The 25530-nt window shown below is 42.2% G+C and overlaps 1 protein-coding gene across 2 annotated transcripts in view; it reads right to left on the bottom strand.

Moving 5' to 3' along the window:
• Positions 1-25530, bottom strand: part of MYRIP (myosin VIIA and Rab interacting protein) — a 224014-nt gene that overhangs the window by 36191 nt on the left and 162293 nt on the right. For both annotated transcript variants that reach the window (XM_057555467.1, XM_057555468.1), the window contains 2 exons: positions 23672-24300; positions 1159-1398 (listed from right to left, as the gene is read on the bottom strand). In XM_057555467.1, coding sequence (XP_057411450.1) covers positions 1159-1398; positions 23672-24300 — 869 coding nt within the window. The remainder of the gene's footprint in view (positions 1-1158; positions 1399-23671; positions 24301-25530) is intronic.

Here is a 25530-nt window from a genome sequence, read left to right as displayed (position 1 = left end):
GCACGTGGGTTACCAGCAGCCTGTTAGCTTAGATAGCCTACTCTCAGAATAGGGAAAAAATTGATCCTAGGTACAAAGTCTAGATGTTACCAGATAAGACCTTATCTGAGTTCCAGAAGAGGCAACTTGTTGTAAAGGAAGGAGCCTGTGATTTGATGCCAAGCAGGTTTGTGATGCAGCCTCAGCTCTGAAACTTACTATCTGTGGGCCTTGGGTAAGTACCTTTGTGACTAGCCTCAGTTTCCTCATCTGCAACATGGGTCTGTGTCTGCCTCAAAGGTTTTATATTAAATGAACTAACATGTGCAAAGCACCAGGCATGTAGGAGACACTGAACAAATGCTAGCTTCTTCCCCTTCCACTGGAGGCAGCAGGGATATCCTGACCAGGGGGCCAAGTCTAGTGTGAACGTACTTGATGGAGCTGTAGTGGGAACCCAGGCACGTGCTGGAGGACAGTGGGCAGAAAGGCTTTCTGCCAGAGGCAGGGTCTATTTTCTGTGCTTTTCACACAATGTCCCTTGGAACTCAGTGGCCAGCTTGGGGGAAGGAAGGGAGGACGGTGGGACTGAAGATCAGGTGGTTGGAGCTTTGGGGACCCTCAGAGCAGCAGTGCTTTTATCTGTTTAAAGCAATGGAATTCCATATAAGGTTTGTTTGAGAAAGCCTTCTGGCTAAGTCAAACAAGCCAAAATCTGAAAACTGCAGAGATAAATGATCCAGAAGGCCACTTTCAACACAAAGACTTTATACTATGAAATGAAGCGTCATCATTGGCTAAAAGAGGATTGGCTAGATGTTCTCAATCCACAGGAAACATTCCTTTGGGAGAGGGTGGGGCAGGAAATAACACAGTTCTTTACCAATGAGAGAGACCATGGGTACTACATTATAGACTTGAAATGTAAGGGCTGTCTTGATGAAGAATAGGAGATGAGAGGTCTTGGGAGACTTCCAAGGACACGCGGTGCTATTTTCCTGATTGAATAACTCAGCGTTAATCAAGCAGAGTTTTCTTGGGCTCTCCCAAGTGCATAGGGATGGGCATTTTAGAGAGTGCTCTTTGGGGTCCCAGCACATCTCTGCACAAATGCAGACCCTTCCTCCACACCCCAGCTGCAGAAACCAAGCCGTCTGCAGGTGGTTTCACAGAGCTTACCTTCTTCAGCTCTTCCTGGACACTCTGGCTGTTGTCTTCAGAGGACAGACTTTCCTTCTGGTTCTCAGACTCTGTCTTGGGCTCGGACTCCTGATCCTCCCCAGAGGAAGTTTCCTTCTCACTCATTTTCATTGCCAACTCGTACAGCCTGTTTGTCCGTTTCTCTTCTGCAGCGTCTGTGCTGGCCTGTGGGTGCTGAGCCTCATTGCAGATGTCAGTCTTTGATAAATCACCCGACACCTAAATGAAAGCCAGAATCATGAGCTGAAGACTCTTCTGCTACAGTCATGTTGCTTGTTGTTCCCAATAATCCCTGAGTAAAGGACAATCCAGGAAAATGAAGCTCTTACCTGATCTGCTTTCCCTATGGATGGACTTATTATTTTTACTTCTTCAAACACATGCATCTTAACACTTTGTTAAAAATTTGGCAGGTGAGCACCTGTACTCAGAAAAGTGACTTCAGTGTTTTTCATTTGCAAAATACTTACCGAGTGCCCACTAGGGTCAGCACTGTGCTGGTGCTGAGGATGCAAAGCTGAGCAAACCCCCGCCCGCCCCCTAGTGGAGGAGACACTAAAACCCTGACAAGTGCACAGAAGCAGTGGGTGGGGAGGGAGGCTCTGACAGCCCTCTAAGGGGCACCGGATGGCAGGGCTGGGGCTCAGGGAAAGCTTGCTTGTGGAGGTGGTGTTTGAGTGGAGATTCAAAGTGTAGCAGTTACCCAGCTAAAAGGGAGAGAGGAAAGAATGGTATTCTAGGCAAATCGCAGATTTTGAGATGGTGCAAGGTCCTTGCGCATACATAAGGAATACTATGTGCCATTCCCTTGATAATTACACAATTACATCTCTGGCTCCTACTATCTCCGAAGCTCCCTCTATGAGTAGAGCCCTGGCCAGGCCTGGGGAAGTCCAGGAAGACATGACATTCTAACTCTCACTCTATTTTTCACCTTATATTAGACAGATATATATGGAATCTTAGCAAGATAACCCTCAAAGTACCATTAGGGTCCACTGGACCTAATTTGTGGTATTTTTTGAATTTTATTTTATTTAATTTTTTATACAGTAGGTTCCTTTTTTTTTTACGTCTTTACTGGAGGATAATTGGTTAACAATGGTGTGTTAGTTTCTGCTTTATAACAAAATGAATCAGCTATACATATACATATACCCCATATCTCCTCCCTCTTGCATCTCCCTCCCACTCTCCCTATCCCACCCCTCTAGGTGGTCACAAAGCACCGAGCTGATCTCCCTGTGCTTAAAGCAGGTTCTTATTAGTTATCTATGTTATACATATTAGTGTATATATGTAAATCCCAATCTCGCAATTCATCCCACCCCCCACCCCCCGCTTTCCCCCCTTGGTGTCCATACATTTTTTCTCTACATCTGTGTCTCTCTTTCTGCCCTGCAAACCGGTTGACCTGTACCATTTTTCTAGATTCCACATATATGCGTTAATATACAATATTTGTTTTTCTCTTTCTGACTTACTTCACTCTGTATGACAGTCTCTCGGTCCATCCACATCTTTACAAATGACCCAATTTCGTTCCTTTTTACTACTGAGTAATATTCCATTGTATATATGTACCACATCTTCTTTATCCATTCGCCTGTCAGTGGGCATTTAGGTTGCTTCCATGTCCTGGCTATTGGAAATAGAGCTGCAATGAACATTGGGGTGCATGTGTCTTTTTGAATTATGGTTTTCTCAGGGTATATGCCCAGTAGTGGGATTGCTGGGTCATAAGGTAATTCTAGTTTTAGTTTTTTAAGGATCCTCCATACTGTTCTCCATAGTGGCTGTATCAATTTACATCACCACAAACAGTGCAAGAGGGTTCCCTTTTCTCCACACCCTCTCCAGCATTTTTTGTTTGTAGATTTTCTGATGATGCCCATTCTAACCAGTGTGAGGTGATACCTCATTGTAGTTTTGATTTGCATTTCTCTAATAATTAGTGACGTTGAGCAGCTTTTCATGTGCTTTTGGGCCATCTGTATGTCTTCTTTGGAGAAATGTCTATTTAGGTCTTCTGCCCATTTTTTGATTGGGCTGCTTGTTTTTTTAATATTGAGCTGCATGAGCTGTTTATATATTTTGGAGATTAATCTTTTGTCCGTTGATTCGTTTGCAAATATTTTCTCCCATTCTGAGGGTTGTCTTTTTGTCTTGTTTATAGTTTCCTTTGCTGTGCAAAAGCTTTGAAGTTTCATTAGGTCCCATTTGTTTATTTTTGTTTTTATTTTCATTACTCTAGGAGGTGGGTCAAAAAAGATCTTGCTGTGATTTATGTCAAAGAGTGTTCTTCCTATGTCTTCCTCTAGGAGTTTTATAGTGTCCGGTCTTACATTTAGGTCTTTAATCCATTTTGAGTTTATTTTTGTGTATGGTGTTAGGGAGTGTTCTAATTTCATTCTTTTACATGTACCTGTCCAGTTTTCTGAGCACCACTTATTGAAGAGACTGTCTTTTCTCCATTGTATATCCTCACCTCCTTTGTCATAGATTAGTTGACCATAGGTGCGTGGGTTTATCTCTGGGCTTTCTATCTTGTTCCATTGATCTATATTTCTGTTTTTGTGCCAGTACCATATTGTCTTGATTATTGTAGCTTTGTAGTATAGTCTGAAGTCAGGGAGTCTGATTCCTCCAGCTCTGTTTTTTTCCCTCAAGATTGTTTTGGCTATTCGGGGTCTTTCGTGTCTCCATACAAATTAAAAGTATTTTTGTTCTATTCTGTAAAAAATACCATTGGTAATTTGATAGGGATTGCATTGAATCTGTAGATTGCTTTGGGTAATATAGTCATTTTCACAATACTGATTCTTCCAACCCAAGAACATGGTATATCTCTCCATCTGTTTGTTTCATCTTTGATTTCTTTCATCAGTGTCTTATAGTTTTCTGAGGACAGGTCTTTTGCCTCCTTAGGTAGGTTTATTCCTAGGTATTTTATTCTTTTTGATGTGATGGTAAATGGGATTGTTTCCTTAATTTCTCTTTCTGATCTTTTGTTGTTAGTGTATAGGGATGCAAGAGATTTCTGTGCATTAATTTTGTATCCTGCAACCTTACCAAATGCATTGATTAGTTCTACTAGTTTTCTGGTGGCATCTTTAGGATTTTCTATGTATAGCATCATGTCATCTGCAAACAGTGACATTTTTACTTCCTCTTTTCCAATTTGTATTCCTTTTATTTCTTTTTCTTTTTTTTTTTAATTTATTTATTTTTATTTTTGGCTGTGCTGGGTCTTCGGTTCGTGCGAGGGCTTTCTCCAGTTGCGGCAAGTGGGGGCCACTCTTCATCGCGGTGCGGGGACCGCTCCTCATCGCGGTGCGCGGGCCTTTCACTATCGCGGCCCCTCCCGTTGCGGGGCACAGGCTCCAGACGCGCAGGCTCAGCAGCTGTGGCTCACGGGCCCAGCCACTCCGTGGCATGTGGGATCTTCCCAGACCAGGGCTCGAACCCGTGTCTCCTGCATTAGCAGGCAGATTCTCAACCACTGCGCCACCAGGGAAGCCCTTTCTTTTTTGATTGCCATGGCTGGGACGTCCAAAACTATGTTGAATAATAGTGGAGAGAATGGACATCCTTGTCTTATTCCTGAAATGCTTTCAGTTTTTCACCATTGAGAATGATGTTTGCTGTGGGTTTGTCATATATGGCCTTTATTATGTTGAGGTAGGTTCCCTCTGTGCCTACTTTCTGGAGAGTTTTTCTCATAAATGGGTGTTGAATTTTGTCAAAAGCTTTTTCTGCATCTATTGAGATGATCATATGGTTTTTATTCTTTACTTTGTTAATTGATTTGCATATATTGAAGAATCCTTGCATCCCTGGGATAAATCCCGCTTGATCATGGTGTATGATTCTTTTAATGTGTGGATTCTTTTTCCTAGTATTTTGTTGAGTAGTTTTGCATCTATATTCATCAGTGATATTAGTCTGTAATTTTTTTTTTTTGTAGTATCTTTGTCCGGTTTTGGTATCAGGGTGATGATGGCCTCGTAGAATGAGTTTGGGAGTGTTCCTTCCTCTGCAATTTTATGGAAGAGTTTGAGAATGATGGGTGTCAACTCTTCTCTAAATGTTTGATAGAATTGACCTGTGAAGCCATCTGGTCCTGGACTTTTGTTTGTTGGAAGGTTTTTAATCAGTTTCAATTTCATTTCTTGTGATTGGTCTGTTCATATTTTCTATTTCTTGCTGGTTCAGTCTTGGAAGGTTATACCTTTGTAAGAATTTGTCCATTTCTTCCAGGTTGTCCATTTTATTGGCATAGAGTTGCTTGTAGTAGTCTCTTAGGATGCTTTGTATTTCTGAGGTGTCCTTTGTAACTTCTCATTTTTCATTTCTAATTTTATTGATTTGAGTCCTCTTCCTCTTTTACATGATGAGTCTGGCTAAAGGTTTATCAATTTTGTTTATCTTCTCAAAGAACCAGCTTTTAGTTTTATTGATCTTTGCTATTGTTTTCTTTGTTTCTATTTCATTTATTTCTGCTCTGATCTTTATGATTTCTTTCCTTCTGCTAACTTTGGGTTTTGTTTGTTCTTCTTTCTCTAGTTCCTTTAGGTGTAAGGTTAGATTGTTTATTTGAGACTTTACTTGTTTCTTGAGGTAGGATTGTATTGCTATAAACTTCCCTCTTAGAACTGCTTTTGCTGCATCCCATAGGTTTTGGATCGTCATGTTTTGTTGTCATTTGTCTCTAGGTATTTTTTGATTTCCTCTTTGATTTCTTCAGTGATCTCTTGGTTATTTAGTAATGTATTCTTTAGCCTCCATGTGTTTGTGTTTTTTACATTTTTTTCCCCTGTAATTGATTTCTAATCTCATAGCGTTGTGGTCGGAAAAGATGCTTTATATGATTTCAATTTTCTTAAATTTACTGAGGCTTGATTTGTGACCCAAGATGTGGTCTATCCTGGAGAATGTTCCATGCCCACTTGAGAAGAAAGTGTAGCCTGCTGTTTTTGGATGGAATGTCCTATGAATATCAATTAAATCTATCTGATCTATTGTGTCATTTAAAGCTTGTGTTTCCTTATTAATTTTCTGTCTGATGATCTGTCCATTGGTGTAAGTGAGGTGTTAAAGTCCCCCACTATTATTGTTGTGTTACTGTCAATTTCTTCTTTTATAGCTGTTAGCATTTGCCTTATGTATTGAGGTGCTCCCATGTTGGGTGCATATATATTTATAATTGTTATATCTTCTTCTTGGATTGATCCCTTGATCATTATGTAGTGTCCTTCCTTGTCTCATGTAACATTCTTTATTTTAAAGTCTACTTTATCTGATATGAGTATTGCTACTCCAGCTTTCTTTTGTTTCCATTTGCATGGAATATCTTTTTCCATCCCCTCACTTTCAGTCTGTATGTGTCCCTAGGTCTGAAGTGAGTCTCTTGTAGACAGCGTATATATGGGTCTTGTTTTCATATCCATTCAGTGAGCCTGTGTCTTTTGGTTGGAGCATTTAATCCATTCACATTTAAGGTAATTATTGATATATATGTTCCTATGACCATTTTCTTAATTGTTTTGGGTTTGTTTTTGTAGGTCCTTTTCTTCTCTTGTGTTTCCCACTTAGAGAAGTTCCTTTAGCATTTGTTGTAGAGCTGGTTTGGTGGTGCTGAATTCTCTTAGCTTTTGCTTGTCTGTAAAGGTTTTCATTTCTCCATCAAATCTGAATGAGATTCTTACCGGGTAGAGTAATCTTGGTTGTAGGTTCTTCCCTTTCATCACTTTAAATACATCATGCTGCTCCCTCTGGCTTGTAGAGTGTCTGCTGAGAAATCAGCTGTTAACCTTATGGGAGTTCCCTTGTATGTTATTTTTCGTTTTTCCCTTGTTGCTTTTAATAATTTTTCTTTGTCTTTAAATTTTGTCAATTTCAATTACTATGTGTCTTGGCGTGTTTCTCTTTGGGTTTATCCTGCTTGGGACTCTCTTCACTTCCTGGATTTGGGTGGCTATTTCCTTTCCCATGTTAGGGAAGTTTTCAACTATAATCTCTTCAAATATTTTCTTGAGTCCATTCTCTCTCTCTTCTCCTTCTGGGACCCCTATAATGCGAATGTTGGTGCATTTAATGTTGTCCCAGAGGTCTCTTAGGCTGACTTCATTTCTTTTCATTCTTTTTTCTTTATTCTGTTCCATGGCAGTGAATTCCCACATTCTGTCTTCCAGGTCACTTATCCATTCTTCTGCCCCAGTTATTCTGCTATTGATTCCTTCTAGTGTAGTTTTCATTTCAGTTATTGTATTGTTCATCTCTGTTTGTTTGTTCTTTAATTCTTCTAGGTCTTTGTTAAACATTTCTTGCATCTTCTTGATCTTTGCCTCCATTCTTCTTTCGAGGTCCTGGATTATCTTCACTATCATTATTCTGAATTCTTTTTCTGGAAGGTTGCCTATCTCCACTTCATTTAGTTGTTTTTCTGAGGTTTTATCTTGTTCCTTCATCTGGTGCATAGCCCTCTGCCTTTTCATTTTGTCTCTCTTTCTGTGATGTCATTTTTGTTCCACAGGCTGCAGGATTGTAGTTCTTCTTGCTTCTGTTGTCTGCCCTCTGGTGGATGAGGCTATCTAAGAGGCTTGTGCAAGCTTCCTGATGGGAGGGACTGGTGGTGGGTAGAGCTGGGTGTTGCTCTGGTGGGCAGAGCTCAGTAAAACTTTAATCCGCTTGTCTGCTGATGGGTGCGGCTGACTTCCCTCCCGTTGGTTGTTTGGACTGAGGCGACCCAGTACTGGAGCCTGCAGGCTCTTTGGTGGGGTTAATGGCAGACTCCAGGAGGGCTCATGCCAAGGAGTACTTCCCAGAACTTCCACTGCCAGTGTCCCTGTCCCCGCAGTGAGCCACAGCCTCCCCCCAGCTCTGCAGGAGACCCTCCAACACTAGCAGGTAGGTCTGGTTCATTCTCCTGTGGGGTCACTGCTCCTTCCCCCTGGGTCCTGATGCACACACAACTTTGTGTGTGCCCTTCAAGAGTGGAGTCTCTGTTTCCCCCAGTCCTGTCGAAGTCCTGCAATCAAATCCTGCTAGTGTTCAAAGTCTGATTCTCTGGGAATTCCTCCTTCTGTTGTCAGACCCCCAGGTTGGGAAGCCTGACGTGGGGCTCAGAACCTTCACTCCAGTGGGAGGACTTCTGTGGTATAATTGTTCTCCAGTTTGTGAGTCACCCACGCAGCAGTTATGGGATTTGATTGTATTGTGATTGTGCCCCTCCTACCATCTCTTTGCATCTTCTCCTTTGTCTTTGGATGTGGGGTATGTTTTTTGGTGAGTTTCAGTGTCTTCCTGTCGATAATTGTTCAGCAGTTAGTTGTGATTCTGGTGCTCTCACAAGAGGGAGTGAGTGCACGTCCTTCTACTCCACCATCCTGAACCAATCTTCCCAGTATTAGTTTTTGAGTTTCCTCTTTAAGTTGTTCTATCGATTTATAAGGCTTGGTATTTCATGGCTTTTATTCTTTCTTGAAGGACTCCCAACGAACAAAGAGAAAATGTACTAATTTTGTAAATAAAACTCATTCTATTTTGCAATTACTACCTGGGTTCTTTGGAGGCTTTTATAAATCTAAGACACATGAAGGGATTTCTATGATCTCATTTTCCTTATCTTTTGAAATATTTTGCTGTTTCATCATCCTGGGAATTATCTTTCATCATTACTCACCAAATATTTCCAATTATGCTAAAAAGAGACTAGAATAATGAAACAGAAGAATGGAATTACCTAGAAGGATGATTCAACATCAAAATAAATCATCACCATTTTGAGTCTGCTTTTAGCTCATGGTTGAATTCTCATGGTTGAGAATTCAAAATTTTTCATAATGGCAAAGGAACAAAACAGAGAACATTTCACAATTAGATGACTCAGAAGATGAAGTTAAAGAGAAGAGCAGCTCCCCAGACTCTAACAATGATGATGGAATTGATTGTATAAGTAAACTCTCAGACTAAGAATCTTCAGATGACAGTGTCCTAGGTAAATTTTCTCAACCCAAGAATCGATGAGTAAACAACGTATTTATCAGGATAAGAGAAAAGATGGTATTTTCATTCAGTTAGTCATTCAACAAGAAGGGCTTCATCACACATATTTTGCAACAAGAATCTAGACCATCCTGTTCTGATAAAAAGATGTGTGGCAGATTCTTTATGATGTTTGTGCACCAAATTTGCTTGATACAGTTGTAATTGGACAAATGCTAAAGGGAGCTGTCTATATAAAAGTGATTAGAAGGAGACAGATGACAGAAATGAAAAAAAATCACTGGATTGATAAAAGAAAAAGGGTCCCTTGGAAATAATTTTTTTTTTCTGGCCCTGAGTAAGAATCATGATGAGGGCCTTGTGAGAGGTGAGTAATGCCCCCATTATGCCTGAGAAGGAGGAGTCCCTTGGTCTGAGGACTTGGGGCAGCTCCATGGGAAGAATGGTCTCTGAGCAGGTTCTTGAGAGATGAGGACCATTTTAATATGTAGACATGTGGACAAGCATTCTTGATGAGGAAGCAGCAGGATCACTAAGACCCAGGGTGTATGAAACTGCTCAGTATAGTTAGAGGAATAAGGCTCAGAAGTAGAGAGAGTGGGGAGCTTGGAGATATGGAGAAAACAGGCCTGGGTCAGACTGCAGAGGGTTAAGCATCCACCTAAGGAACTGAGCTTTATCTGTCAAATGTCTCCCAGGCTCCTGGGTGGCCCCAAGGGCATCCAGAAGCTGGCTCATGGAAGACCTTTGGTGTGGCTCGAAGGTGAGCACCCAGTGGCTCCCTACAGTGGAAATGAGGTAGTTGCCCTGGGGCTGGACAGCCTCGTGGGAAGCGGATGAAAGTGAGAGCCGAGCTGGGGCCTGAGGGAAAGATCCTGGGTTCTGACTGAGCACACAGGAGAGGGAGCCTTAGACACTGGTGGGGGATGCTGGGCGGGGAGCAGGAGGGGGATGACTTAATGAACAGGGCCCCATCACTGAGAGACCTGCAGGGACCCAGAGGACACCACTCAGCTCTAAGAGGACACCAGAAGCCCTCCTCCCCACCCCCAAGACAGCGAAGGCAGAGAAAGTGGAGGGGTTGGACGACTGGTTATTTACTTAAAAAAATACAGTTTTAAACGGAAAGTTGATTAAATCGCAAGAGGCTAAGTGTTCCTTGGATTGCCTGGCTTACATTCCCGGCTCTTCAGAATGCGGAGGCTGATGAGGAAATTTAAGGCGGTTATGGAAGATCAAAACGTTGCCTTTTCTTTGCACACTTCGTGTGTGGAACATGGAGATTCTGGCTAAATAAAGATGTAAAATTTTAAACACCTGATGATGGAATACTCATTAAGATAAGCTAGTACATTTTCTTAAGCAAGAGACTTCTAATCTATTCTCAGTGGTTTGCAAGTTCTTTATACTAATTTTTAAATTTTGGTTTTCATTTCACTGATAATCTAAAAAAAAAAGGCACATTCTGGATTACCAGGGCAACCACCTTACAGCTGAGTGCTGCCATGGATCGCCATTCCTTTGTTTGCATTTATGCTTCTGGTGGTGCTAAAGATTTCTTACCTTGATAGTATTTAAATTTGAATGCAGCTGTTCTCAAACTAGATATCCTCTGAAAAATTCTTGAGTAATCTGTGAATTCTCAAGATTGAGAAAAATAGAGATGGAAATAAATGGAGGCAATGGGTATGTGAGAACTGGACAGTTCTTGCGGCTGAACACAGCCATGTGGGTGAGCACTGCCCTCGGTGAGGCACGCATGGAATCTCCTTCAAGGGTCTCAGTCGTTCCCTCTGTATCCACAAAGACACTGAGGTTGAGTAGGCTGTCCAAGGTCAGGTGGCTAGTGCATGGTTGAGCTGAAGATGGCCTGACCCTGAAGGCCAAGCTCTTTGCATTATTCTAAGATGAGGCTAGAAGCTCCAAATTAAACCATGCTCCTTGGAAGGAGAACAGTTAGCAGAGCCACAGTCTCAGAGGACTGTCCTTACCTTCAGTCGCCCTAGTGGTCTGTCTTTATAGACCTTGAAATCCTGCCTGCTTTAATTCAAAGCAATTTTTCTCCTACTCAGCCTTATCATCATCCTCATCAAAATTCTCCACACATTTGAAGGGAGCAATGTCAATGTCTTCCAGGCTAAACAACCGCAGTCCTAGCAACACTTTTTCCTAGAGCCTGGCTTTCAACAGCCAGGTCATTTGAGGGGGAGGTGGGAGGCTCTGGGTTTTCTCCATCTTTTTAAAAAGAGCCCTGCTAAAGAATTACTCTCAGATGTTACATGTCAGCCTTCATTGAATATATCCTGGTGTCCTGGTGGCTCTCCCCAGCCCCTGTGATGAAAGATACTGAACCTGACCTAAAAAGTCAGAATTTCTGCAGCTTGCTTTTAGATATCATTTTAGTCAACTTCAGAGAAAAGCCCCAACAGGTTAACGAACCCTAGAGGCACTGTACATGACAAATGTACATAGTTTTACTTGCAAATCCCTTGGCATATTTATCCCGAATCCAAGAAGAGCAGAATGAGCCTTGGGGCTGGCTGACTCCACTGTTGACCCGTTTCTTCCGAGGACTCGAAAAAGTTCTGTCTCTGGTGCCTTAAGATAGAGGTTTGTCCTCTCCCAGTGTATTGCTGTTAACCTAAAACTGGATTTATTCACATGCTGTACTCTGGTGAATAAGGCATTTAAAAAAAATAACTGGTGTGATAAGAACAGTCATACGGGGGCTTCCCTGGTGGCGCAGTGGTTGAGAATCTGCCTGCCAATGCAGGGGACATGGGTTCGAGCCCTGGTCTGGGAAGATCCCACGTGCCGCGTAGCAGCTAGGCCCGTGAGGCACAACTACTGAGCCTGCGCGTCTGGAGCCTGTGCTCTGCCAACAAGAGAGGCCGCGATAGTGAGAGGCCTGCGCACTGCGATGAAGAATGGCCCCCGCTCGCCACAACTAGAGAAAGCCCTCGCACAGAAACGAAGACCCAACACAGCCAAAAATAATAAAATTAATTAATTAATTAAAAAAAAAAGAAAGAACAGTCATACATACCAAAATATACATCAAATCCTTGGTCAACTTAACAGGGTGGAAATGGGAAGATGGAACCTGGAATTTTATCAAATTTAATGTTATAATATTATAATCTTCCTGCCTCAAGAAGAACTCCTCTACCTGGAAGGGTCTGAGTTGGGTCAGTGGAGCTGCACAGAAGGCAGATATGGGGCCCGGATCTTGGGGATGAATTTGGTGAAGGAGGTTATGGGAACTTAGCACCTGGGTGTCATCTGGAAGCCTTAATTTTAGCTTTTATAATTACAGGTCAGTTGTCCTGGTGTGAATCCCAAGCTGTTCTCTGAGTCCTTCATATTATAAAATTGATTTCAAAATAAACAAAACCTTAATCAAATCTGGGTCACATCTCCCTCTCCCAGAACCCAAATCCCTCTGACGGATGGGCTCTGCCCCTAGTCGGTTTTCCCTTTATAATCTCCTATCTGGCAGAATTAACTATGCCATTTGTTGAAACAGCAGCCATTTATTCCCTAGAATTATGGCAATCCGTATAAAATATCTGGAAAATCATTAGCCTGGACTTCTCAGGTCAATATTTACATGAGGAACAGGCATTTAAGACAGAATTATTTTCATAGTGACCACAGTTGGCCTATTACTTTGTGGAAAAATCCTTTAGGAAGGAAGCAGCATTAACAGTGGATTTCATCTTTGTTTTTTTCTTTGACTCTGGATTGGCATTGGGTGTAGACTAAGTTACATGATCCTTGGATTTTGATGATGATTCAGAACCTGGACCATAATGCAGGCATGAGAGTCAGAATCTCAGAAGGGGCAGGAAGAGTCTCCTGAACAATCACATGATGACCTTCAGGGTAGGGGCTGGGGTAGCGGGGCTGAGGGGTGTTCCAGATTCCCTTCTTTTCATTGCAAATGACTTGCTATCTGTTGTGAGTGGGCTGGGTTCGAGTCCCTGCCATATAGAGAGCTCAACATTTGCCTCATGGAATGAACACGGTTTTACTGCCACAAGTAAGTAAAGGCTTTAACTGACAGGTAGCCCCTCTATTTGATATCTGCCCAAAGTAGGGCTATAAGTTAACTATAGCAAAACAAAAGTCAATATTTTTGGTGGATGATCCTTACTATCCAACAGAGTCCTGTTTAAAAATGTAAAGCTTTGAGCGCTTGTGTTTATGCACATTTCTTCCCCCACTGGGGAGAAGACTTAATAATTCATCAGGTTCTCAAAAGGGCCTATGACACAAGAATGTTTAAGAAACACTGTTATACAGCAAATGTCTCATTGTTTTCTAGACCTGTTCTCTGCAACCGGCTTGTCTTAGAGGGCGCACCCAGCAATTCTCACCAATAAGGGGAATCACTTGACAGATACTTGACTCAAGATTTTTCTGCTCTCGAGGGGTATTTGGTCATACTTGCTCTAAACTGTTTGCAGGTTATGATCTGTACTTGCTTAGGCTGCTGTGGAGGTGGGAGTGAGAGGCATGGGGGGACGGCAGCTTTGTCTCATAGAGGCTCTTTATGTTTTCATTTAAAGGAAGTTTCCACACCTAAAAAGATATGAAAATCAATGGTGAAGAATTGGGGATGGGGAGGTGGGTACTGTCACCCTTTGGTCTGTGTACTGGAGGAAATTCAAACACAATTTGAGAAGATTTAAAGACTTGCTTGGGAGCGTTCTCTTGACACACCTCTGAGGTGGGTGGACCCGTCAGGTGCCTCAGTGTTCATGGGCGTGGGGGTGTTGCCATACTACCCCCAACATGCATGGTCTTGCAGGCACTTGTCAGGTGCATCCCTTTGAATTCAGAGCTGCACAGCACTCATGAGCCAGGGCCTGGGGAGGCAGCCATCCACTCCTCTACAGATCCTACAACTTAGTCCTGGAGCAACCCGGACCAGCAGAGGTCAGAGTATTTTGGCCCCTCGTAGACCTGACCCGACTGAGTTGTCCCCAGAGCGATGCATTGGTCCACACTGAGTGACACTGTGAGAAGCAGCCTCCAAAGTGTGTGTTCGTTTGAAGCAGTTTATTGTGGAGGGTGCCGTATTCTGCATTCTCTCCACAAGGACCCATGAGATAAATTTCTCTTGGATCTCAGGTCAAGGAGCAGCATCTTTTTTATTTTATTTTATTTATTATTATTTTTTTAATTTTTAAATTTTATTTTATTTATTTTTTTATACAGCAGGTTCTTATTAGTCATCAGTTTTATACACATCACTGTATACATGTCAATCCCAATCGCCCAATTCAGCACACCACCACCCCCACCTCCGCACGGCTTTCCCCCCTTGGTGTCCATACGTTTGTTCTCTACATCTGTGTCTCAAATTCTGCCCTGCAAACCGGTTCATCTGTACCATTTTTCTAGGTTCCACATATATGCGTTAATATACGATATTTGTTTTTCTCTTTCCGACTTACTTCACTCTGTATGACAGTCTCCAGATCCATCCACGTCTCTACAAATGACCCAATTTTGTTCCTTTTTATGGCTGAGTAATATTCCATTGTATATATGTACCACATCTTCTTTATCCATTCGTCTGTTGATGGGCATTTAGGTTGCTTCAATGACCTGGCTATAGTAAATAGTGCTGCAGTGAACATTGGGGTGCATGTGTCTTTTTGAATTATGGTTTTCTCTGGGTATATGCCCAGTAGTGGGATTGCTGGATCATATGGTAATTCTATTTTTAGTTTTTTAAGGAACCTCCATACTGTTCTCCATAGTGGCTGTATCAATTTACATTCCCACCAACAGTGCAAGAGGGTTCCCTTTTCTCCACACCCTCTCCAGCATTTATTGTTTGTAGATTTTTTGATGATGGCCATTCTGACTGGTGTGAGGTGATACCTCATTGTAGTTTTGATTTGCATTTCTCTAATAATTAGTGATGTTGAGTGGCTTTCCATGTGCTTTTTGGCCATCTGTATGTCTTCTTTGGAGAAATGTCTATTTAGGTCTTCTGCCCATTTTTGGATTGGGTTGTTTGTTTTTTTAATATTGAGCTGCATGAGCTGTTTATATATTTTGGAAATTAATCCTTTGTCCGTTGATTTGTTTGCAAATATTTTCTCCCATGCTGAGGGCTGTCTTGCGTCTTGTTTATAGTTTCCTTTGCTGTGCAAAAGCTTTGAAGTTTCATTAGGTCCCATTTGTTTATTTTTGTTTTTATTTCCATTACTCTAGGAGATGGGTCAAAAAAGATCTTGCTGTGATTTATGTCAAAGAGTGTTCTTCCTATGTCTTCCTCTAAGAGTTTTATAGTGTCCGGTCTTACATTTAGGTCTTTAATCCATTTTGAGTTTATTTTTGTGTATGGTGTTAGGGAGTGTTCTAATTTCATTCTTTTACATGTACCTGTCCAGTTTTCCCAGCACCACTTATCGAAGAGACTGTCTTTTCTCCACTGTATATCCTTGCCTCCTTTGTCATAGATTAGTTGACCATAGGTGCGTGGGTTTATCTCTGGGCTTTCTATCTTGTTCCATTGATCTGTGTTTCTGTTTTTGTGCCAGTACCATATTGTCTTGATTACTATAGCTTTATAGTATAGTCTGAAGTCAGGGAGTCTGATTCCTCCAGCTCTGTTTTTTTCCCTCAAGATTGTTTTGGCTATTCAGGGTCTTTTGTGTCTCCATACAAATTTTAAGATTTTTTTGTTCTAGTTCCATAAAAAATGCCATTGGTAATTTGATAGGGATTGCATTGATCTGTAGATTGCTTTGGGTAGTGTAGTCATTTTCAAAATATTGATTCTTCCAATCCAAGAACATTGTATATCTCTCCATCTGTTCGTGTTATCTTTAATTTCTTTCATCAGTGTCTTATAGTTTTCTGCATACAGATCTTTTGTCTCCCTACATAGGTTTATTCCTAGGTATTTTATTCTTTTTGTTGCAATGGTAAATGGGAGTGTTTCCTTAATTTCTCTTTCAGATTTTTCGTCATTAGTATATAGGAATGCAAGAGATTTCTGTGCGTTAATTTTGTATACTGCAACTTTACCAAATTCATTGATTAGCTCTAGTAGTTTTCTGGTGGCATCTTTAGGATTCTTTATGTATAGTATCATGTCATCTGCAAACAGTGACAGTTTTACTTCTTCTTTTCCAATTTGTATTCCTTTTATTTCTTTTTCTTCTCTGATTGCCATGGCTAGGACTTCCAAAACTATGTTGAATAATAGTGGTGACAGTGGGGGCTTCCCTGGTGGTGCAGTGGTTGAGGGTCCGCCTGCCAATGCAGGGGACACAGGTTCGAGCCCTGGTCTGGGAAGATCCCACATGCCGTGGAGCAACTGGGCCCGTGAGCCACAACTACTGAACCTACGCGTCTGGAGCCTGTGCTCCGCAACAAGAGAGGCCGCGATAGTGAGAGGCCCACGCACCGCAATGAAGAGTGGCCCCCGCTCGCCGCAACTAGAGAAAGCCCTCGCACAGAAACGAAGACCCAACACAGCCATAAATAAATAAATTAAATAAATTTTTTAAAAAAATAGTGGTGAGAGTGGACATCCTTTTCTTGTTCCTGATCTTAGAGGCAATGCTTTCAGTTTTTCACCATTGAGAATGATGTTTGCTGTGGGTTTGTCATCTATGGCCTTTATTATGTTGAGGTAGGTTCCCTGTGTGCCCACTTTCTGGAGAGTTTTTATCATAAATGGGTGTTGAATTTTTCCAAAAGCTTTTTCTGCATCTATTGAGATGATCATATGGTTTTTATTCTTCAATTTGTTAATATGGTGTATCACATTGATTGATTTGCATATTTTGAAGAATCCTTGCATCCCTGGGATAAATCCCACTTGATCATGGTGTATGATTCTTTTAATGTGTTGTTGGATTCTGTTTGCTAGTATTTTGTTGAGGAGTTTTGCATCTATATTCATCAGTGATATTGGTCTGTAATTTTCTTTTTTTGTAGTATGTTTGTCTGGTTTTGGTATCAGGGTGATGGTGGCCTCATAGAATGAGTTTGGGAGTGTTCCTTCCTCTGCAATTTTTTGGAAGAGTTTGAGAAGGATGGGTGTTAGCTCTTCTCTAAATGTTTGATAGAATTCACCTGTGAAGCCATCTGGTCCTGGACTTTTGTTTGTTGGAAGATTTTTAATTACAGTTTCAGTTTCATTACTTGTGATTGGTCTGTTCATATTTTCTATTTCTTGCTGGTTCAGTCTTGGAAGGTTATACCTTTCTAAGAATTTGTCCATTTCTTCCAGGTTGTCCATTTTATTGGCATAGAGTTGCTTGTGGTAGTCTCTTAGGATGCTTTGTATTTCTGCAGTGTCCATTGTAACTTCTCCTTTTTCATGTCTAATTTTATGGATTTGAGTCCTCTCTCTCTTTTTCTTGATGAGTCTGGCTAATGGTTTATCAATTTTGTTTATCTTCTCAAAGAACCAGCTTTTAGTTTTATTGATCTTTTCTGTTGTTTTCTTTGTTTCTATTTCATTTATTTCTGTTCTGATCATTATGATTTCTTTCCGTCTGCTAACTTTGGGTTTTGTTTGTTCTTCTTTCTCTATTTCCTTTAGGTGTAAGGTTAGATTGTTTACTTGAGATTTTTCTTGTTTCTTGAGGTAGGATTGTATTGCTATAGACTTCCCTCTTAGAACTGCTTTTGCTGCATCCCATAGGTTTTGGATCGTCGTGTTTTCATTGTCATTTGTCTCTAGATATTTTTTGATTTCCTCTTTGATTTCTTCAGTGATCTCTTGGTTATTTAGTAACGTATTGTTTAGCCTCCATGTGTTTGTGTTTTTTATGTTTCTTTCCCTGTAATTCATTTCTAATCTCATAGCGTTGTGGTTGGAAAAGATGCTTGATATGATTTCAATTTTCTTAAATTTATTGAGGATTGATTTGTGACCCAAGATGTGATCTATCCTAGAGAATGTTCCATGCGCACTTGAGAAGAAAGTGTAACCTGCTGTTTTTGGATGGAATGTCCTATGAATATCAATTAAATCTACCTGGTCTATTGTGTCATTTAAAGCTTGTGTTTCCTTATTAATTTTCTGTCTGGATGATCTGTCCATTGGTGTAAGTGAGGTGTTAAAATCCCCCACTATTATTGTGTTACTGTCAATTTCTCCTTTTATAGCTGTTAGCATTTGCCTTATGTATTGAGGTGCTCCCATGTTGGGTGCATATATATTTATAATTGTTATATCTTTTTCTTGGATTGATCCCTTGATCATTATGTAGTGTCTGTCCTTCCTTGTCTCATGTAACATTCTTTGTTTTAAAGTCTATTTTATCTGATATGAATATTGCTACTCCAGCTTTCTTTTGTTTCCATTTGCATGGAATATCTTTTTCCATCCCCTCACTTTCAGTCTGTATGTGTCCCTAGGTCTGAAGTGGGTCTCTTGTAGACAGCATATATATGGGTCTTGTTTTCGTATCCATTCAGTGAGCCTGTGTCTTTTGGTTGGAGCATTTAATCCATTCACATTTAAGGTAATCATCGATATGTATGTTCCTATGACCATTTTCTTAATTGTTTTGGGTTTGTTTTTGTAGGTCCTTTTCTTCTCTTGTGTTTCCCACTTAGAGAAGTTCCTTTAGCATTTGTTGTAGAGCTGGTTTGGTGGTGCTGAATTCTCTTAGCTTTTGCTTGTCTGTAAAGCTTTTGATTTCTCCATTGAATCTGAATGAGATCCTTGCTGGGTAGAGTAATCTTGGTTGTAGGTTCTTCCCTTTCATCACTTTAAATATATCATGCCACTCCCTTCTGGCTTGTAGAGTTTCTTCTGCGAAATCAGCTGTTAACCTTATGGGAGTTCCCTTGTATGTTATTTGTTGTTTTTCCCTTGCTGCTTTCAATAATTTTTCTTTTTCTTTAATTTTTGCCAATTTGATTACTATGTGTCTTGGCATGTTTCTCCTTGGGTTTATCCTGTATGGGACTCTCTGTGCTTCCTGGACTTGGGTGGCTATTTCCTTTCCCATGTTAGGGAAATTTTCGACTATAATCTCTTCAAATATTTTCTGTGTTCCTTTCTCTCTCTTCTCCTTCTGAGACCCCTATAATGCGAATGTTGTTGCGTTTAATGTTGTCCCAGAGGTCTCTTAGGCTGTCTTCATTTCTTTTCATTCTTTTTTCTTTAGTCTGTTCCGCAGCAGTGAATTCCCACATTCTGTCTTCCAGGTCACTTACCCGTTCTTCTGCCTCAGTTATTCTGCTATTGATTCCTTGTAGTGTAGTTTTCATTTCAGTTATTGTATTGTTCATCTGTGTTTGTTTGTTCTTTAATTCTTCTAGGTCTTTGTTAAACATTTCTTGCATCTTGTCAATCTTTGCCTCCATTCTTTTTCCGAGGTCCTGGATTATCTTTACTATCATTATTCTGAATTCTTTTTCTGGAAGGTTGCCTATCTCCACTTCATTTAGTTGTTTTTCTGGGGTTTTATCTTGTTCCATCATCTGGTACATAGCTGTCTGCCTTTTCATCTTGTCTCTCTTTCGCTGAATGTGGTTTTTGTTCCACAGGCTGCAGGATTGTAGTTCTTCTTGCTTCTCAAGGAGCAGCATCTTTTAAGGAATGGGTTTATGATTCTAATATGGCTTCCGTGACTCAGGAAACTGCTCATAGCAGATATAGGATGAATTATTTAATAATGATTTGATGACAGATATTTAATTTGAAAAAAAATAAGGTTAGATCTTACCTCATATCGTCCCCCAAAGTAAAGTACAGATAGACTAAAGAGCTAAATGTAAAATACAAAACTACAAAGTATTAGGAAAAAATAGGAAAATATTCTGACAATCTTGGAGATTTAAAACCTTCTCAAACAAGGTACAAAATTTAAAGGAAATGAAGAAAATAATTGATAAATTATTAGTAACAAAAATTTTTGCCTGTAAAGTATACTTAAAGTTAAGGTGAAAGTGATAGGCAATGGGAGAGTATCTTCAGTGTGTAACCATCAAAGAACTAACATCTACAGTATAATTAGAAAATAAAACTAATTCCTAAAAATCAAGAAGAAAAAGACAGTTGGTCTGACGAAATAATAGAAGAAACATATAAATGTGTCTTTCACAGAAGGAAAAATGCAAATAGCTGTAAATATAGGAAAAAGTGCTCAATCTTAGTAGTAACTATGTTAACTAAAAAGAAATATATTTTTTTTCCTCACATAAAGTTGGCAACAGTTTAACAGACTGACAACACCGAGTATTGTTGACAGTATGAGAAAATGTGCTCTACAGTGCATGGCTATGTAGACTGCTGTGAAGTTTTGGGAGTTTAATTTGGCAAGTACTCATTAAAATTAAAGATCTATCTATGCCTCAAGTCAGAAATTCTACTCCTGTACTTGTATAAAGAGCTTTGCACAATAATATTTTCTGCAGTATTGTTTATAACATCAAACATTGAAAAAGTCTTGAATATCCATCATTATGGGAACTATTGATTGTGGATTCCTCCCCACCTTGGAACAGTGAAGAACCGAGGAGGTTGGGTGCGATATTTGGAGCAACACTGATAAAGTTCTTGTATCATTAGCATTGCTTAGAATTGTCCGTGCCTGGTGCAAGGTGATAATTAAAAAGACTGACTTTGATTGGATTTATTATTGTTTTAAAATTCTCATCAGGCAATGCACCCTTACTGCTTGCGCCCTGGACGGATTGCTCCCACTCCTACACTCCCTGCTGAAGACCACTGCGATGCAACCTTTTGCAGGTCCTGTGCAGAGATCTGTGTGCTCTGACTTCTCCATCACATACTCTTAGGAGAAAGAAGTGGAAGAATATGGGGAGTAGGATGCCGATTTTGCTAAAACACAGACACATTTACAGAACTATATTTCTAAATGTGCTATACATATATGATGCACAAATACAAATGTAGTCATTTGGGGAGAGATGGCAGGGATTTAGGGTTGTGGTCAAAGGAGACTATATCTGTGTGTTTTAATAATTTTTATATTCACTTATTTATATAGCTTATAAGTATGCAAATAGTTTATATATATATATATATATATATATATATATATATATATATATATATATACTTTTTTTGGTGGGGGGGACGAGAACTGCCCTAGTAAACTAAATAGAAGGGAGGACGAGGAGGGCCAGGGTTTTGAAGTCCCCAGAAGTGCAACGCCATCGCCACCTAGTGGTCGGGAAAGGACACTGCCGAGGAGGCAGACACAGCAGAGTCCTGGATCCTTTCTGCTGGCCCTTGCCTTCTCCCTGTTGACGCCTTGCAAGGATTAACAGCAGAAAACAACTTAAAAGCCACCTCAGAATAAATAGGAAGCTTCAGGCACCTAGTTATGGTGGATAGGTGGCATTTTATACCTGCCAGTGAATCATGCAGACAACTCTCAAGAATATCCCTTGAGGCAAGTCACCCAGAGTCCCTGGAAAACAGTCTCCACTTGAGCTAGATGATAATGATTCACAGCTGAACAGAATTTTATATTTCTCATTTATGATCATCACAACAATCTCACATGGCAGATTTGTAATGATCTTATTATACAGAGGAGAAAATGAGAGCTTGGACCAAATTTCTAGGCAACATATTAGCAGGTCAGGTAGCACTGATGCTAAATTCTGTGACCTGAGGACCTCTGAGTGCACGACTGTCTTTTTGTTTTATTTATTTATATTTTTTCATGACTGTCTTAATGGGAGCCCCAGGATCAGGGATCTGGCTGACACATTCATAGAAGGTCACTGTAGCAGAGGCTGGTGATGTCCCAGGCTGTATCCCCCAGACCTACATGAGTTGCCTGCAGCCACAGGGGACGATCTGTGGCTCACTGATAGTTTCCCACCTCAGACCCGGCTCTCTCTCTTCTTCTCCATCTGAGGGATTTCTCAGGCACCATCCATGCAAACCTGGCTGTGTATGGAGTTTATGCCCACCCTGGGTGGGACCTCTCTGTACCAGTGGGAGATGGGAGACTAGGTAACTCTTCCCCGTCTTCTAGGTGGAGAATTCTGAGCTGTGATCCACATGACTTCTCAGCGGGTCCCTGGTGGGACGGAGCCCCAGTTGCCTATATTGTATCTTCATTGGCTTTTCTCATTTCCCCGTTTCACTCTTGGGTTTCCTGGGATCGCCTCTCTCATAAACCTACATCCAAATCCTTAATTCCAGACCTGTTTTTGGTGGAACCCAAACTAAGAATGCAAGGCACGGGAGCTGGGTACTATGAGATGCAATGACATTCAGAAAGTGGGTGTGGTTTCTCCAGGAGCCTAAAAAGTCAAGATGATAGTAATGCAAGTAGCTGTGATGATGTGCCTACAGAAAGCAGAGGCCACATAACTAGATCTTCCATAAGGCTCACAGTTTCAAATAGTGCAATCCATTGCTTTTAGGCATTTAAACTTTCCAGGCTACATGTGTCCTTTTTGAGTTTAGAAAATACTGCTATGGGAAGGCCAGAGTCAGCATCACAAAGTTCAATATTGAGTTCATGGTGATCAAAACCAGGAAGAGGTGAGGGTGGGGACACAGCATGATCACAGGCATAGAGCTGGGGATGAGCAGGGTTTATTCACAGAATATAAAATTAATCTGGTTGGGGGTCCATGAACTACCTGAAATTGTAAGCAAAGTATGTGTGTGTGTGTGTGTGTGTGTGTGTGTGTGTGTGTGTGTGTGTGTGTGTGTGTGTGTGTGTGTGTATGTACAGGTCCATTTTTCTAGGGAGAGATTCTGTAGCTTTAATCAGATTCTCTAAGGCAGTTCATGAGGTAAACCGTGAGGGAGGCAGCACTGAGGATTCCGAGGAGGCTTGTGATGGGGACTAAAAGTCACAGAATGTTAGTAAACTGTGCCCTGAATTATCACATTGCAACAATACTGTCTGTGCCCTTGTGCTGTGTTCTAGGACAGAGGTCAGCTCTTTATAAAGTTATCTTATTCACTCATCACAACCATTCTTTGAAGTAGGTTCTAATATTATCCACATTTGACAGATGAGGAAACTGAGACCTAAAAAGATGCCTTGTCCAAGGTCACACAGCTGGATTTGAACTCGAGCAGGCTGACTCTAAACCCCATAGCCTTAACCCCACACCAGTGGCCATTAGACTTTAATGCACAGAAGAATCACCAAGAGAGCTTGTTATAACAGAGATGCCTGGGCACCATCCCCAGAATTTCTGATTTAGCAGCTCTGGGGCAGGGCCTGAGGATCTGCATTTCTAACAAGTTCCCAGGTGCTGCTGTGGCTGCTGGTCTGGGGGCCACACTTTGCAAACCCACTTTGAACTCTAAGCTTTCATCTCCAGAGAGGAGGGCATGGAGCCTCCAAGAGTTGTGACTGAGCAGCAAAACCAAGATGAGAATCCGGTTCTATGGATTCTGAACCCGGGACTCTCCACACCACTCCTGCTTGGAGGAGGGCACAGCCTACTGAAAAATGTGTGTGTGCTTGCACGCACCCAGCTTTATTACCTGATGTGTGTCCAGCTCCGGGGGATGGCCGCTGGGGGAAGATAATTCCTTGCTTGGCTCCTCCGAGCCCACCCGGGCCCTTCTCCACCTCCTGGCCCTCCGATCTGCGGGGTGGGGGGCCTCCTCAGGCTCACTGCTGTCTGAGGTCTCCCTGCTGGCTGCCTGGGGGTTGAAGTTCACGTCTAGCTCTCCCTGTAGGCGCATCTTCTCGGCTGAGGGATTCCTGGGGGCCTTCCTCTGCAACCAGGACAGCCTGGCCCGGCGCCCAGCTTCCCGGGAAGAGCCTGCTGAGGAGGTTTCTGAGTCAGAGCACATGGCCTCGGGGTTGGGGGACAGCCCGGAGTAGGCAGAGGGGCCTTGGTCTGAGCCCTGGGCTTGCATGGGCTGAGGCTGGGGGTTCCTGGCCAGGCTCTGGGGCTGTGGGCACAGCGTGCTCAAGGCCTCCTTCCAGTCAAAGTCCTCCTCGCTGTCGGAGCCCATCTCATCGTAGGCGGACGCCACGCTGGAGGCCGCCTCCAGGGCCTGAAACGTGCCACTCTTAGGTTTGGCCAGCAGGCGGGTTGGGGGCAGAGCCCCATCCTTCAGGGCCATCCAGTTCCCGTCGGGGCTGTGCAAAACTGGGGCCACATCTGCAAGCAGGAGGGGGAGAGAAATCAGAGAGGGGCTGTTACCACCTTAGAACAAGGGGCCCCGCCAAGACCTCCCCTGTGCCCCTCTTCCTAGAGCACTTTCTGGTCTCCCCACCCAGACGTGGCCTCCTCCTTCCCTGGGTTGCTGTGACAGACTGTCTGGTTCATTCCATGATCCAACTTGGGTTCTGGCTGATCACGCACAGGGCTGGGCCCTCCTCCCTGATGACAAGGGCCCTGTGGCGGGGTCTGAGTCTCAGTTATCTCTTTGGCCTGCACTGTCCCAAAGCCAGCTCATGCAGAGGAAAGAGCAGAGGCTGGGAAGTCAGAGGGCCAGGGCAGAGAGCAGGCTCAGCCACTTAGCCTCTGTGTGAGTCTCCGAGCTTGGGTCTCTGGTTGGTGAAAAGGGCACAGCTAATACTTCTCTGGGCTGCTGAGAGGATGAAATGAGGTGAGGCTCGTAAGTGTGTTACACATACCTGCTCAGAGCAAAAGATGAATTCTTAACAGCTCTTTCCTCCTTGCCTATAAATGAGGCCACTGTAGGGCAGGGCAAAGAACGAGAACCTTGAATTCAGGCAGAGCCAGGGCTGAGCCCCAGTCCTGGCCATTACTAGCAGGTGACCTTGGTCAGAGAGCATCTCTGAGCCTGTTTCCTGACCTGTCAGTGGGGCAGTGTGACCCTCCCGGGCTGTCAGAGGATTTTTATGAGATAACATATGTGAAGCATCCATCACAGTGCCTACTACAATGAAGGCCCCCAACTATTTTTATCTTCCATCTACTGAATTGAATTATACCATTATTATTTAACACCTGACTGGATCAGCACCTGTGTACTCCTTGTACATGTGTATAGAGGACAGATATATTTATACCCTACGTCTGTACCCTATAGTTCCTCTTCAGTACTACAACACTGTTTCCACTGACTGTGTGAACGTTCAAAAGAGAGGCTAGGGGCTTCCCTGGTGGCGCAGTGGTTAAGAATCCGCCTGCCAATGCAGGGGGCACGGGTTTGAGCCCTGGTCTGGGAAGATCCCACATGCTGCGGAGCAACTGAGACCGTGCTCCACAACTGCTGAGCCTGTGCTCTAGACCCTGCAAGCCACAACTACGGAGCCCGCATGCCACAACTACTGAAGCCCGCGTGCCTAGAGCCTGTGCTCTGCAACAAGAGAAGCCACCGCAATGAGAAGCCTGCGCACCGCAACGAAGAGTAGCCCCCAC

The sequence above is a fragment of the Balaenoptera acutorostrata genome, chromosome 10 (genome assembly GCF_949987535.1).
Source record: "Balaenoptera acutorostrata chromosome 10, mBalAcu1.1, whole genome shotgun sequence".
NCBI lineage: Eukaryota > Metazoa > Chordata > Mammalia > Artiodactyla > Balaenopteridae > Balaenoptera > Balaenoptera acutorostrata.
The sequence above is the reverse complement of the archived record's forward strand: the minus strand, read 5'-3'. Positions and strand labels throughout refer to the sequence as shown.